Below are 14,377 nucleotides of genomic sequence, written 5' to 3' on the forward strand. Positions count from 1 at the left end.
CATGTGAGTCCCATTTATTTAGCGGCCAAGATTGCATGCTCATTTTCACTATCTCCTCCACAGATGTTCTTTTGGTGGCTTAAAAAAATCCCATCACCCATCAAAATGCACGTTTAGTGACAGACACGTGTCTCATTCAAACATAACACCCCCACACGTGTCGTCCAAACCGCTTGCTTTTGATGTTATCAGTTTTAACGGTCCACATGTACAGCAGCAAAGCAAACATCAATGGATCAGCTGGAACAGCTTAAGACAAACAAATCCTCGCAACCATTGCTTGTAAATACACATATAATTCCGTCCAAATGGTGCCTTGCCTCACACGTACAGCAATTAATTGCTGTATGGGATGTGAGGCTCCAGCATGGTCGGTGTCTAGAGCTGGACACGGGACTACTCGACTCATCTGACTCGTTCATATCCGAACCAAGTAGGTGAGTCGATCCAAATCGAGTTGACTTCGTCCAATCCAAACTCAAACCAAGTCGAGTTCAAGTCACCCAGTAACTCTCCTCATAATCCAACTTGATACTGACTCGACTCAATTCATACATGCATATTTTAAAAAACTCAGATCTGAGAATCTAGGTTTTGAGTGGTGATTTCAGCCCATGAATACCCGCTGCACCCGACTCGACCCAGTTCAGTACTTGTGACCGGGTTGGACTCGGTCCAGAATAGTCCAGGCCAGACCTGGACTCCGATCGGGTCAGGCATGCTGGACTCAGTACTGAGTTGGTTCGAGTTCAGGTCAGGCCTATTTAAAAACCGGATCAAGTTGGGTCAGCCCTAATTCCGTCCGACTCGATGCCCAGCTCTAAATTTGTGCCAATGCCATTCACACATTTAGTAAACACAAACAGTTAACAATCATGAAAGATGATTTTGTGTTCATGGCCCCCCATCTGCAAACGGCCGCTTTCCAAACTGGAGAGTGAGGTGGTACATTAGAGCAGGGAGAGCTGGAATCTGGTAAAGCCATCTTTTTACAATACACGCAGCCAGGTTTTATCCACCAATCCTAACTGTAAGACTAGCAACCCACATTGTGAATGATTTAGTTCCAAAATCATACTTATCAGAAGATCATAGCCATCAATTTTATCATTACTCTCCAGCACATTGATGTTGACCATTAAGTTACCAACTGTTGATTTGGTTGCCGTTGTCTAGATGGCTAGGATCATCCTCTACCTATACCCATCTCGAATCAATTTTCATCCGTAGTGGGTTCCACTAGATATACAATCCGCGATTGAAAGATAACCATGCCACGAGCAATGTAGTAATATAGCTAGACCAAAGGATGCATGCCACATGTAGTTTACTTGAAAGACCTGCTGCCTGGTACAGGGTGGGCCAGAGCCAAAAACAAAATGAAAAATTCCACCAATCTTGCACACAAAATGCAGACAACCGTCAATCATGTTTTTGTTTCTTCTAATGGGCAGGATGAATCTGTCCACATCTCACATATAATGTTGGGCGTGGTTGGTAAACAACTGGAAAAAGAACTAGTGGGTCTTCCATATATTGATCAATTAAAAATGAAAGCATGAAGAAAAAAATCTATCATGGCAAAGAGCAGGCTCCAGTAATGGAAGCAGCTAAATTCAAATCACATGCATATGCATGTATTAAGTATGCATCTTACATATAGAGCCCTTCTGGCACTCCTTCCTTTTTCTTGAACATCACCTTTTCCTTTGCCTTCTTGAAGTCTACATGCGTTACCTGCACCCCCCAAGCAGTCGCCCATCAGAAAATACAATCATCATTATCATGCCATTAGAAAGCCCCATCCATTTTAACTATTATATAAAATATACTAGCAAATATGCCACATGTAACACGTGGGAGGGGATAGAAAACATGAGAGAGATTGGAACCAAGAGCTTTGCTAGAATACATCCCTCTGTTGGGTTTGGGTTCTTTTTCAGTGACCCAAACTCTTCATGTGATAGGGCACGCCTTGGATGGAGGATTCCTGAGAACACTCTCAGATTGAATATTTTGACCCTTGATTCTACAGCGCGGCTGCATGCAGAAACGAGGTGGGGAACGCGCACACACACACGGAGTGGGAGTATTCAATGGTGATGTTTCATCCCCACTTTTCCAGTGCTTTCGTCCGCTTGAGTTTTAGACCAGCTTTGTTTTTGGGCTCTCGTCATAACATGAGCTACCTCAACTGATGTACAAAGTGGAAGTCCCCAGACATCAATCTGCCCATAGAGCTTCTTTCTGGCACCGGGCTCCCTGAGGATTTGCTTCCAATAGAGATTGGGTGTTTGTCATACACAAGGAGGAAAGAATGGGGTCGCAGTGGGCTACTCGCATAGAAAACCAAATGACATAATTACCCTTGATTAAAAAGGCAATAATCCGGACCATAAGCTGGGAAGTCCACCGTCCATCTCATCAATGCCGTTCCTAGATCCCGTTATATATAGTAGAGATTGTGTTCATAAAATCAAATACAGCTCTGCAAATGGGCCTGACAACTCTCAAGAACATAAGTAGGAATAAACTGGGCTCTCCAAAGGTTAACACCCCATGTTGATACTCAGTTTTAGGAACTATCAATAAGACATCAATCTCAAGGAATCAAGCAACCTAAGCGCAAGTGGGTCCTAGATATTTCAATATGTCAACTTACAAATTTTGGTCTAACATCACTGCATGCACCATTCACCAAAATGGATCAAAGGATAAGAAAAAGGAACCATTTGCATGAGACGATAGAGACATGCCATAGCTTTCTTTTTCTTTTTCTCTCTTTTTTTTTTAAAAAAAAAATTTATTTATTTATTTTATTCTAGCTCAAAAATGGAAAAATAAAAGGGGTCATTCTCCAACACCTGATCCACTTTTTCATACTTCCTCAGTTCTCTGAGGCCATGTTTGGAGTCCATTTCAAACATTGGAAAAGGAAAATAGTTTTCCTTTGATGTGGCAATGTGTTGTTTAGATAATAAAGAAAATGGTGGATTCCACTAAACAATCATTGCATTTTTCAATATTTTGAATTCTTGGCACAAGAAACTAGGTGAGCATTGTGAGACAGATGAGATTTGCACTTGCTATCTAAACAAGAACTTAAAATTGGAATCCATGTTTCAATAGTTCTCATGGAAATCATCATTGCATGTTTATTTTTTTCCTTGCCTTAATTCCACATTTCCAAAATGTCTTTAAAAAGAAAAATAAATAAATAAAAATCACACTACCAAAATGCCTTTGACCTGAAAACTCCCAATTTCTGTTTCAAAAGGTCAACTTGAAATTCTTTGAGAGGTTTCACTTTGGAATTATCTCAAAAAGAAGAAAAAAAAGGCAAGACAAAAAATAAAAGAAAAAGAAAAGAGCACTAGACTTGAAATCAGGTTTATAAGTTTTGATTGTTTTGATGTTCTATTTGATTCTCTAAAATGATGTTCCACCTCTCAAGCAAAATTTAAACCTCAATTTCAGGGTTTTTTTTTTTTTTGTGTGTGATTTGTGCACGCAGAGATTTTATTTTTTTTCAGATACTAACCACATGGAAAAACTGAAAATGTAAAAACATTAACTGCTATATAGAGAGAGAGCACAGGGAAAAGTTCATATATGATAACTGACACCAAAAAATTGTTATGCTCACATGCACACGCACAAAATAGGTTTTTATAATTCCCCAAGGATGTGGATATGAAACTTCACCTTCATACGACGCTCTCTTAAAGCAAGCAAACCAGCTTCCGTGCAGATAGCTTTGATATCTGCTCCGGAGAACTCATCCTTAGTCATCACAAATTCTTCCAAGTTGACATCATCCGCCAATGTCATCCTTGATGTGTGTATCTGCACACCAAAAATACAGGTCTTTAGTGAAGAAAGCATATTCTGATGGGGCAGTCTAGTATTCTCAAGTCTCGAAACAATGAACAAAAAACCAAGGCAGCATTTGGGTGCATGCCAAGTCGTGTTTGGCAGGACTTCCCATGCATTACTTGATACACTTCTCATTTGGAGCAAATCAACCTGCATCAAGTGCACTGCCACTAGCATTTTCCTGATTTTATTGCCCAAGTTGCAAGCGTGATAAGAGCAGGAGACTTCCCTTCTCTCAACCATGATCTGGCAGTACGGACATCCTCTCAGCTTTGTGATCCAGAAACAACCAAATGTTTCCTTATAAACAATTAGGACAGGACTGTTTTTTCTTCGAAAGATAACAGAAGACTATCCTAACAATTAGGACAGGACTTTGACCACACTAGGAAACAAAATCAAACCGTGATAAGAGCAGGAGAATTCCCTTCTCTCAACCATGATCTGGCAGTACGGACATCCTCTCAGCTTTGTGATCCAGAAACAACCAAATGTTTCCTTATAAACAATTAGGACAGGACTGTTTTTTCTTCGAAAGATAACAGAAGACTATACTAACAATTAGGACAGGACTTTGACCACACTAGGAAACAAAATCAAACCGTGATAAGAGCAGAAGAATTCCCTTCTCTCAACCATGATCTGGCAGTACGGACATCCTCTCAGCTTTGTGATCCAGAAACAACCAAATGTTTCTTTATAAACAATTAGGACAGGACTGTTTTTAGGACAGGACTTTGACCACACTAGGAAACAAAATCAAACCATGCATTCCTTCCCAAGGTTTAAAATGTTGTCCAAAACTGGTACTTATCGCCCAATACATTGGATATTTTCGTTCCACTGTCTAGTAAATGCCACCAATCCAATAGTCAGATGACAAAATAAGCATAATTTTTTGTTCATGACACATCTAATTGAGACCCATAATTTGAACACTTTAATTTGAATTACTTGTATGCCACGTGCAATTTTTGAATGTCATATGCATTGGCATGTATCCACCGATACATGGAATGTATCGGCTGATACGTACAGGTTTCATGGTGACCGAAATGCTTCACCCACCGAAACCAATTTTTAATCCTCTCTCCGTCCAACATCTGGTGTGTACCTGGAAAATGCGCCTCCTTGTTTTAATGTCTGGAAGAGGGAATTCAATTTTTCTATCAATTCGGCCAGGCCGAAGCAAGGCAGGGTCAAGGCTCTCAATTCTGTTAGTAGCGAGAATCACTTTAACATCCCCTCTAGAATCAAAACCATCCAGCTGGTTCAGCAATTCCAACATTGTTCTCTGAATTTCACGCTCACCTCCAGAATGGGCATCATACCTGCAGAAGCACTTGGTTAATTGCTCGACAGAAGACAATAAGATAAGTGTACAACTCTTCAGTTAATAAACAATAACCCATCTGTATACCTTTTCGTGCCAACTGCATCTATTTCATCGATGAACACTATTGATGGAGAAAGATCATCAGCAACTCTAAATAGCTCTCTGACTAATTTTGGGCCATCACCCAAGTATTTCTGGATCAACTCACTACCAACAACTCGCAGGAAAGTGGCCGATGTGGAGTTTGCAACAGCCTGTAAAGGAAACAGAAGGAACTTGCATGCTTGAATATATGCAATCCACATGCTACAGATAATCACCTATATGGCAAAGGCCCAAAATGCTCCAAATACAAAGAAAATTATTAAATGACCTACGAAGAATTCAGGGCCTGTTTGGATTCATGGAAACCATAGGAAAGGAAATAGTGTTTCTTGAGAAACCTTATTTCCAGGAAACTGTAGGAAAGGAAACATTGTTTTCCTTGTTTGTTTTTCAACAATATTTTCAAAGAAATTTAGGATTTATTTTCAAATTTGTTGTTCGGCAAAAAAAAAAAAAAAAAAGTTTCTTGGGAAAAAAAAAAAATTTCTAGGTAATCGCTAGCATGTGCCGGATTAGCACATGGCATGTGTGAGATGCTTGAAGATGGATAGTGGCGCAAGTGGCAGACACAAAATATGTGGGCGCTTAAAGCTGAATTGTGGCACATGTGGTACATGTGAGGCGCTTGAAGCTGTACGGTGACACTAGTAGCATAAGACATGCATTGGCACATTTGACACATGGGCACTTGAAGCTATATGGTAGCACTTGTGCAAATAGGCACCATTGGCACATGTGGCATATTTTGGAAAGATGGAAGATGGACAATGGTAGATATGGTACATTAGCACATGTTGAGAGCTTTGTACATTTGGGGCGCAAGAAGATGAATGGAGGTACATGTGGCACATTAGCAAATGTGGGGCGCATGAGAAGATGGATGGCGGCACATGTGGGATGCTTTACACGTGGGTTGTAAGAGAAGACAGATGGACACACATGCGGTATAGTGGCACGTGTGGGGCATAACCAAATATGGACAATGGCTCATTTGGCACATTGGCACAAATGACACATGTGAGAAGATTGAAGATAGATGGTGGAACATTAGGGTTCAACCCATTAGAAATCCATTTTCCTTCCATCGTGAGAAAATGCCTTTCTGGGGGGGTGGAGGTTGGGAAATCATTGTTTATTTTCCGACAAGAACGTGGGAAGAAATTCCCACAAAGAAAGGCTCGACAAACAACGAAAATTGAGTTTCATGGGAAACAATCTTTCATTTCCTTTACTTCCCACGAATCCGAACAAGCCCTATTATTATATTTCGTAATCATTGAAAAGCATGCCACCAAGATTGACAACAAGATAGTCATGTAGCTCTGAAGTTATGGTCCTTGATAGACTGGAATGGCAAAACAAGATTTGTGTAGCCAAACCCAATTAGTTAGGATAAGGCTTAAATGATGATGATGACAACGACGGTGATGTCGTTGTTGTTGTTGACATTTTATGTACGATCCAATAAATGGCATGGTCCAATAGTACCTTCATCTCAATTGGACTCTAACTTCATCCCTATCCTTTTGTTTAGCCAAACAACCTTATGTATCATATTATTGAATGCCTCTCTTCTCCTATCTACCTTCCCACTTTGTTTTACTTCATTGCACATGTATGGGATGTAGCCTACATGTGATGGAACTGTAGGCGAAACACACCATACCGGTTGGTAGAATCTTACACAAAAATGAACATATTCTGCTTAATTCATTGAACCAAAGACAGAAGAATGTTTGTTTCATGGTGGAATGCTGTCATACATACAAAGGTGTTCACTAATTCTTAACATTGTAGTGTGCACTTCAAACACGGAATTGGTGAACCACTTGACCATTGCTGCTTCGCTCATGAAGTTAGGGAAGGAATTTTCACTCAATTCAATGTCCATTGGGTTATGTCAGGTTTGATTGATGGCCTCTTTATAGCATGGCACGGGGGAAGAGAAGGAACCCCAAGGAGAAAGAATTGAGACCTATCCTTAATGTCGGTTATTTGGGCTTTTTGGAGGGAAAGGAATAGCCAGATTTTTAAGAAAGGAAATAATGGTGTTTTATGGGGGCAATGAATGATGTAATCTCTTGGGGTTAGCTTAGCTTCTCCCCCCCGACTGTCTTGTACGGTTCAGTGGTGCTCTTGTATTTTCTACCCTTCGGACTTTTCTAATAAATTACCTTCATCTTAAAAGAAGAAGCAGAACAACAATAGTTTCATGTTTCAATTTCCCACTCAAATGAAAATAGTCATGTTGCTTATACAAAAACAAAGAAATTGTTTGTTGGTGAGTCCCTAACCCTTTGAATAATGTGACCATACTATTTCAGCTTTTCATTTTCATGGCTCACTGTGTTGGCTTTCAGCTACCACTTACCAGTAAAAAGAAACAAGAGAATCTTAACACAAGAAAATGAAAAAAAGAAAAAAAGAAAATGAAAAGAAGAAAGAAAGAGGGATACATGAAGAATGGATGCAGAGATTGATTGCATTCACTAAGTGGGTGCTGCAGCATGAAGCACAAAGGAGGGATCTATGACAAACCAAATTGATTGACGGAGAGTGCAAATACAAGTTCAAAATAGCTAATGTGGTGCACCCAACAAGAAGAAGAAAGAAAAGAAAGAAATAAACAAGAACAAAGGATATGAGCATTGACCTTGGCAAGTAGGGTTTTGCCCGTTCCAGGCTCTCCGTAGAGTATAACTCCCTTGGGAGGCTTAATACCAATGTCTTCATACAATTCAGGATGGGTAAGAGGAAGTTCCACTGCTTCTTTGATTTCTTGGATTTGAGCATCCAACCCACCAATGTCAGCATATGATTCCAATGGCGCCTTCTCGACCTTCATCACTGAAACCATGGGATCCACTTCATCTTGAAGAAGCCCAACAACAGAAAGAACCTGGAGTAATAGCATAACATCAGCAACCATGCATGGTATCTTGGTATCGATTTAAAACAATGCCTTCACTATAGAAGTTTCTCAACAAATAACAGAAATCCGTACCCTTAATATAAAGAAACAATGTTCTTTCGTTAAAAATAATCACCGACTCATTCATAGAAGAGCATTTATATGACTTTATACTCGGTCTGAGAGCAAAAGAAACCCTAATATAATCCTAATCATCCATTACTGATAATCTGAACCATTTATTTCAGTAAAAATATTGCACTAAAACAACCATAAATCTCATTACAACCATAATTTTTGATGCAATGGGTGGTTGATGGGCTAGGTCATATATATATACACACACACATATATTTCCCTTCCAAACTAGATACGAGAGTATTGCAAAACAAACACCATTTGGTTGTCCAATCGTGGTCAACAGCGTCGGATCTTTCACAAGAGCGAAAAACCTAAAATCCCCTTTTTCCTTCGAATGGAATAGCTTTGAAAGGTTTGGGAAGAGATTTTTGGGAGCTTTAAAATCGCCATGGTCGGGTCGGTTTATCAAACTGGAATGGGTGGTGTATCAATCACCACCTCTCCTCCGAGTACCAAAGGAGATAAGCGTGGGCCCCAAAATTATATCACACCGTTCATCTATTTTTAGAGATTATTTTAGGGCATTATCCAATGAATCATATCCAAAGGACCACACCACAAATAGGAAAATGATTTTCACATTAAACAATTCGTTGGGCCATATAATGATGTATGTATTGTATCCAATCGTCAGACAATTTTAGAGTATGAGATCAAAAATGAGGTATATCCAATCTCAAGCCACATATAATTAGACCATTATTCCTAAAATATTGGACAATGATTTTTGCCCCCATCTAGTTACAAGATTGAATATCAAGGATGGAGGATTTTAACGGTGGATATCTAATAAGGTTTTCATGGACGACTTTTGTTAAAATAATTTTCCAATGGTTGGACGGTGTGGAAGAAACAAACACCCCTAATATAATAGAAAATGATCAAAATTGTTTGCCGAGTAAATTATATGGGGTCTGATTTACAATTTTATCCCTCGTCCATTACAAGAGGGCTTTACAAAAACTAATTATAGGTGGACCTAACTCATCTAAAATTCCATGAGGCTAAGAAAATCAAACAGTGTGACGAAATGACAAATACATGATCTTGGGCTTGAGCTTTGGACTGCTTCAAATTTGAGCTAAATGGATGGCACCCGCGCACATTTAGTGGGCAAATAAGCCCTAGAGCTTGTCATTCTCACATCATTTTTGTCTTAATTATTATAAGCTTCCATTTGTATTACATAAACCAAATTTGAAGTGCCTTTTGGTGATGTTGCATGCAAGGTATTCCGTAATGGTGTAAAAAGTGATAAAAACACAACGGGAAACTTAATGTAGAAGCCATGTATTACTCTTTAACCCTAACAACCATATAAAATAACTAAATCCCATAATCCAAGAAAAACTCCAAAAGCCTATTTTTATTCAAAATAGGACAATGAGCTGTTACAAGCAAGGATGCCTTTATATGGACTTTTGATAACTAAAGACAACCCTAATATAATAGAAAATGACCGAAATTCCCTCAAATCCCATTACAAGCACATGGCCTAACTCGCTCAAACAGTGTCGAAATTACATGATCTTGGGCTCCTAAAAGCTAAATTTTGATCAAATTGTATATGTCCATATCATCGATTAGAAAATATGAACAGTTGGATTAACCAAGAAAATATGAATGGTCAGATTGGTTGGATCTTTGACTTCCCAGCTTGCTTGACCTTCTAGTTGCATCAGATGACTATCATAAATCAATCATAACCATGGTTTGGCAAATGGTTCTGATACAGAGCCAGTAAATCCTGATACAACCAATACAGCCACAAAGGTCCCTTTTGTTTTTTCCTTGATTTTTCTCTCATTTTCCCTTTGTTCCCCATTTCAACACTAGAGGATGCTTAAAAACTCATTTTAGACTAGATAAAGGCCGATATTTGGGGATCAAAATATTTGATCAGGAGTTGACAAATTGAAGCGGAACGATACCATTTTGGGGAAATTAGAAAAAGGTATAAACCATCACTTTTTCCATTTGTCAGCATCCTTTTGCAATATTTCAATGCAATGAGCTACAATCCACCAAATCATTCTTGATTTCTGTTTTGATTATGGCCTATTTACTTACTTTGACTGTCAGCAAGTCAGGACTACAGGTAAAGCTTGGGCAGGTTGGGTCGGGTTGTGTTGAGGATCAACCCAAGCCCGACCCAACATGAAGAGGACCCAACCCACAACCTGACCTGGCCCGAATTCTAACCCGAGGTACCCAACCAGAACCCAACTTGAATTCCTCTATGCTCAAAACAAGAGCGAACCCAACGCAAATACATGTGATTATTCCCAACTTGACCTAACCGGACCTGAATTTGCTCAACCTGAAGCCAACCCGCTTTTAATTGGGTTGGAAAACTCCAACCCTAACCCAACCTGAGGAGCCTGAAAACCCAACCAAACCCTGGTCAACTTGGGTTGGGTGTAAAGTTGTCCCGAACCCAAGTTACAGCCCTAGTCAGGATGACAAACAACAGTCTAATCAAAGAATAGTCAACACACAATTGAATGCATGCTATAAACAGAACATGGAAAAAATGATAAATTCCAGTGTCTTACATACCCCTATTGTTCCAACAAGTTTTCATAATTTTCTGCTAAGAAAAAATGGGGTTATATTGGCCATATCGATGAAGTATCAGCCCACATTGTATCATTTTTTTGGAGAACCAATATGTCCCCTGAAACTGACATTCACAACCTTGGTCATAACAACATACGAATTGCATAACCTTTGGGCTTGTTTGAAAGCTAACTCAATAGGCTTTCCCACAGGACCAATTTCTTGATATTGCAACATCATTGGCTATCAAAAAAGTGGGGGGCACCTAAATAAGTGATGAAAAAACAAAAGGGAAACTGGTTCAACTAACTCTTGACTGCTGAGCTAGTCAGGAATGCACATCAGGACCACTGACCCTCCAGATCAATAGGAACCTTAAAGTTGCCCACATCTTCCATCTGGACAGTTAGATGTATGAATTCTCTATCAGAACCCTTGCTTGGACCTGATCTTCAAACGGCCATTTGTGTGGCCTAGATGCATCATGTGATGTTCGATCGATTCTCCATTCATAGAGGGGCACAACCAAATAAACAATCTAGATCACAGGAAGATGGGCACCACCATTACAGAAATCTGGCCTAATTCAAACACCTGTTAACTCAATCCCAAGCATTTCACAACTACCTCCAAACAACAAAACCCTGAAATCCCATCAATCAAAGTGCCCAGTCCCACATTCATACCAATCACCCTAACAAATAATTCAATCCAAAAACCTAACTTCCCCCAATCGCACAATTGACAAGTGAAGCAGAACCCACAAAAGACAAGAAGGAAAAAAAAAACTACTTCCAAATCAGATCAAGAAACCCTAACCCTAGAATAAAAAAGACAAAATAAAAAAGCGCACGGCCAGCGATTCCAACCCCATACCTTATTGTGCATGAGGATTGCGCACCCCGGCTCGAGCTGGTCCTTATCCACGAAGGACAGGATCCCAACGTAGTACTCGGGACCCACCGACGACGACACGATAGCGTGGTTCTCATCGATGAGCTCCTCGAGGTTGCCGACGCTCATGGGGGAGCCACGGAGATCGTCGACCTTGGAGCGGTCCTCCTCGTTCTTGTCCTCCTGGGGTTTGAGGCGCTCCTGATTGGAGACGAATTCCTCCTCCATGAGGAGGTAGTCCTTGATTCGCTCGAGCTTGAGGAGGCGGAGCTTGCATTTGGTGAGGGGGGTTACGGTAGGGAGGCGGGCAGCAGCATCTGGGCCCTTCTGCTTGCGCTGCTTGCGGCCCACACGAGCGGGTGGGGCCGGGGGATCGAATTTCTTCTCCTTCTTTTCCTGATCTGGCTTTCTATCGCCTGGCAGCCCTTTGTTGAGACCGCCTGGGGAGCCCTGACCCATCGCTGCAAATGAGAGAGAGAGATAGAGAGATGGCGTGAAGGAGGGGAAAGAGGCTGGTGTTGTTTTGTTTTTATAGAGGAGGTGCGGTCGTATATTGGTACCGGTACCACCATAACTTGGACGCGGCTTCCGTGTGTATCCCTGACTGTGGGACCCACCTTGATTTATGTGTCTTATATCCACGCCATCCATCCGTTTCACAAGATCAATTTAAGGGAATAATCCAAAAATAAAGAAATTATAAGTCTAAAGTGGACCACACCAAAGGAAACAGTGGTGATTGAACACCTACCATTAAAAACTTACTGGGGGCTACCGGAATGTTTATTCTCCATCCAACCTGTTGATAAGGTCACAAAGACCGATGAAAGGACCACAAAAATATCAGCTTGATCCAACGTTTTTGTGGCCATCAAAAGTTTTTAATGGCCAATCACAACTGTTTCCTGTAGTGTGATTGATTCACTGGAGATCTGCTGCATTTTTAGGCTGATGGGCTGAAATATTATGGAGAAACGGATGGACGGCGTGGATATAAGACATATACATCAAGGCGGACCCCATAGAGCACCACAAGGAATGGGGATGGGACACCCTGCCAATAAAAACCTCCCCACTGTTGTGTATTTAACACCAAATCCATTCATCAGGAGAGCCCCGACTGAGATGGACGCACCAAAAATCAACCCTTTTTTTCTTGTCAACCCTGGCAGGGATCATCATCTGAATGAGCCGAACGGCTTGTAAAACAACTTCGGGCCCACACTATCCGGAAGGCTTTTAATGGTGGACGTCTTCGGTCACTGTTCCCTATGGTGCAATCCCCATGGGTACTGGATTGAACAGAATTTTGTGAGAGAAGCTGAGGGGGCACAGATGATGGACGGACTGGATGTCACTTGAACATGACAGTGGCCCCACACCGGGTAACTTAAAAGCCTTGCGGTTGACCTGGCCTCCATAGGGAAGCATTGTACCGGTAACTATGGCACGTGCAATGCACGTGGAGAGGAATGATTTTTTTTTTTTTTTTTTTTTTTCACACACGCACGCACACCTCTACACACTCACGCAGTAGCGGGATTTCACCAGCTATGGATACTCGAACCCTTGCCACGAGTGGATGATTGCATACGTTCGATCGTTCGGTAGCTTTGTCGAGCGCACTATGATTTTGTGATTATCATCTAATCCGTCCATTAGATGAGCCTTCTCGTGTTAAGTTTATATTCGAATACACTGCTTGATCAGCAGCTCGGGTGGGCCACACCCAAAGGAAACGATATTGGACACTGGGAACGTGATACCCACTGTAGATACTTTCACATGTAATGTGATGACGTGTATGTTGTGATATTCCATCCAACCCATTCATCAGTACAGACCCAACAGGAAGGGACGGACGAAAGGTCTTGACATTGGAAGGGCGCGGTTTGGGTGGATCCCCGGATCCATTCACCTCGATCCCTAGCCATGGGGCCCACTGTGACTGTGATGTATCTGTCTTACATCTACACCATCCATCCATTTTGAAAGCTCATTTTATAGCATCATCTCAAAAATGAAGCAGATACAAGTCTTAGATGGACCATACCACAGCAAACAGTAGTGATTGAATCCCCACCATTGAAAACTTCATGGGGGCCACCGGAATGTTTATTTGCCATCCAACCTGACAATAAGGTCATACAGACGGATGACGAGACGTTTTTTACTGTGAATTACCACTGTTTCGCCCATCATGGTCCACCTGAGATTTGGATCTGCATCATTTTTTAGATCATGTCCTGATATGAGTTTTCAAAACGGATGGGCCCCCCACGGTCAGGGATCCCATCTACCACATTGGATTCGGGGATCCACCGAAGCCGCGCCCGCCACGAACTTCTTGAATACGGGATACTATAGGCCCGGGTACTTGTACAATGCTTGTTTTGATGTGTACCACCTGTCCTAGATCAGGATTATCACTCGGATGCACGGTAAAGATAAGGGTCTCAAATTATTCACGGTTTGGATTGCATCTCAAGCATCATGGGTGTGCCCCACATAGCTCCAACGTACGTCAATCATTCCTAAAACACGTTGATTTTAAT

General features: G+C 41.1%; 1 protein-coding gene across 2 annotated transcripts; it reads right to left on the minus strand.

The window, feature by feature from the left end:
* Positions 1–1,506: 1,506 nt before the first annotated feature.
* Positions 1,507–12,336, minus strand: LOC131256768 (26S proteasome regulatory subunit 4 homolog B). 2 transcript variants are annotated; one of them, XM_058257806.1, is made up of 6 exons: positions 11,805–12,334; positions 7,971–8,216; positions 5,297–5,466; positions 4,991–5,207; positions 3,706–3,846; positions 1,507–1,737 (listed from the first exon to the last, which is right to left on the minus strand). In XM_058257806.1, the coding sequence occupies exons 1-6, from the start codon at positions 12,279–12,281 to the stop codon at positions 1,654–1,656; spliced, it is 1,335 nt and encodes a 444-aa protein (XP_058113789.1). In that variant the 5' UTR covers positions 12,282–12,334; the 3' UTR covers positions 1,507–1,653. The 2 variants fall into 2 exon arrangements, with proteins under 2 accessions (XP_058113789.1, XP_058113790.1); XM_058257807.1 differs by lacking the exon at positions 3,706–3,846 and having other exon boundaries at positions 11,805–12,336.
* Between the last annotated feature and the right edge of the window lie 2,041 nt (positions 12,337–14,377).

This window comes from Magnolia sinica, chromosome 9 (genome assembly GCF_029962835.1).
Source record: "Magnolia sinica isolate HGM2019 chromosome 9, MsV1, whole genome shotgun sequence".
NCBI classification, from domain to species: domain Eukaryota; kingdom Viridiplantae; phylum Streptophyta; class Magnoliopsida; order Magnoliales; family Magnoliaceae; genus Magnolia; species Magnolia sinica.

Coding starts and splice junctions, on each gene's coding strand:
- LOC131256768 (XM_058257806.1), bottom strand. CDS start 12,281: ATGGGTCAGGGCTCCCCAGGCGGTCTCAACAAAGGGCTGCCAGGCGAT. Junction 8,217..11,804: donor CAATCCTCATGCACAATAAG/GTATGGGGTTGG, acceptor CTATTACTCCAG/GTTCTTTCTGTTGTTGGGCT. Junction 1,738..3,705: donor TAAGAGAGCGTCGTATGAAG/GTGAAGTTTCAT, acceptor TGGGGGGTGCAG/GTAACGCATGTAGACTTCAA.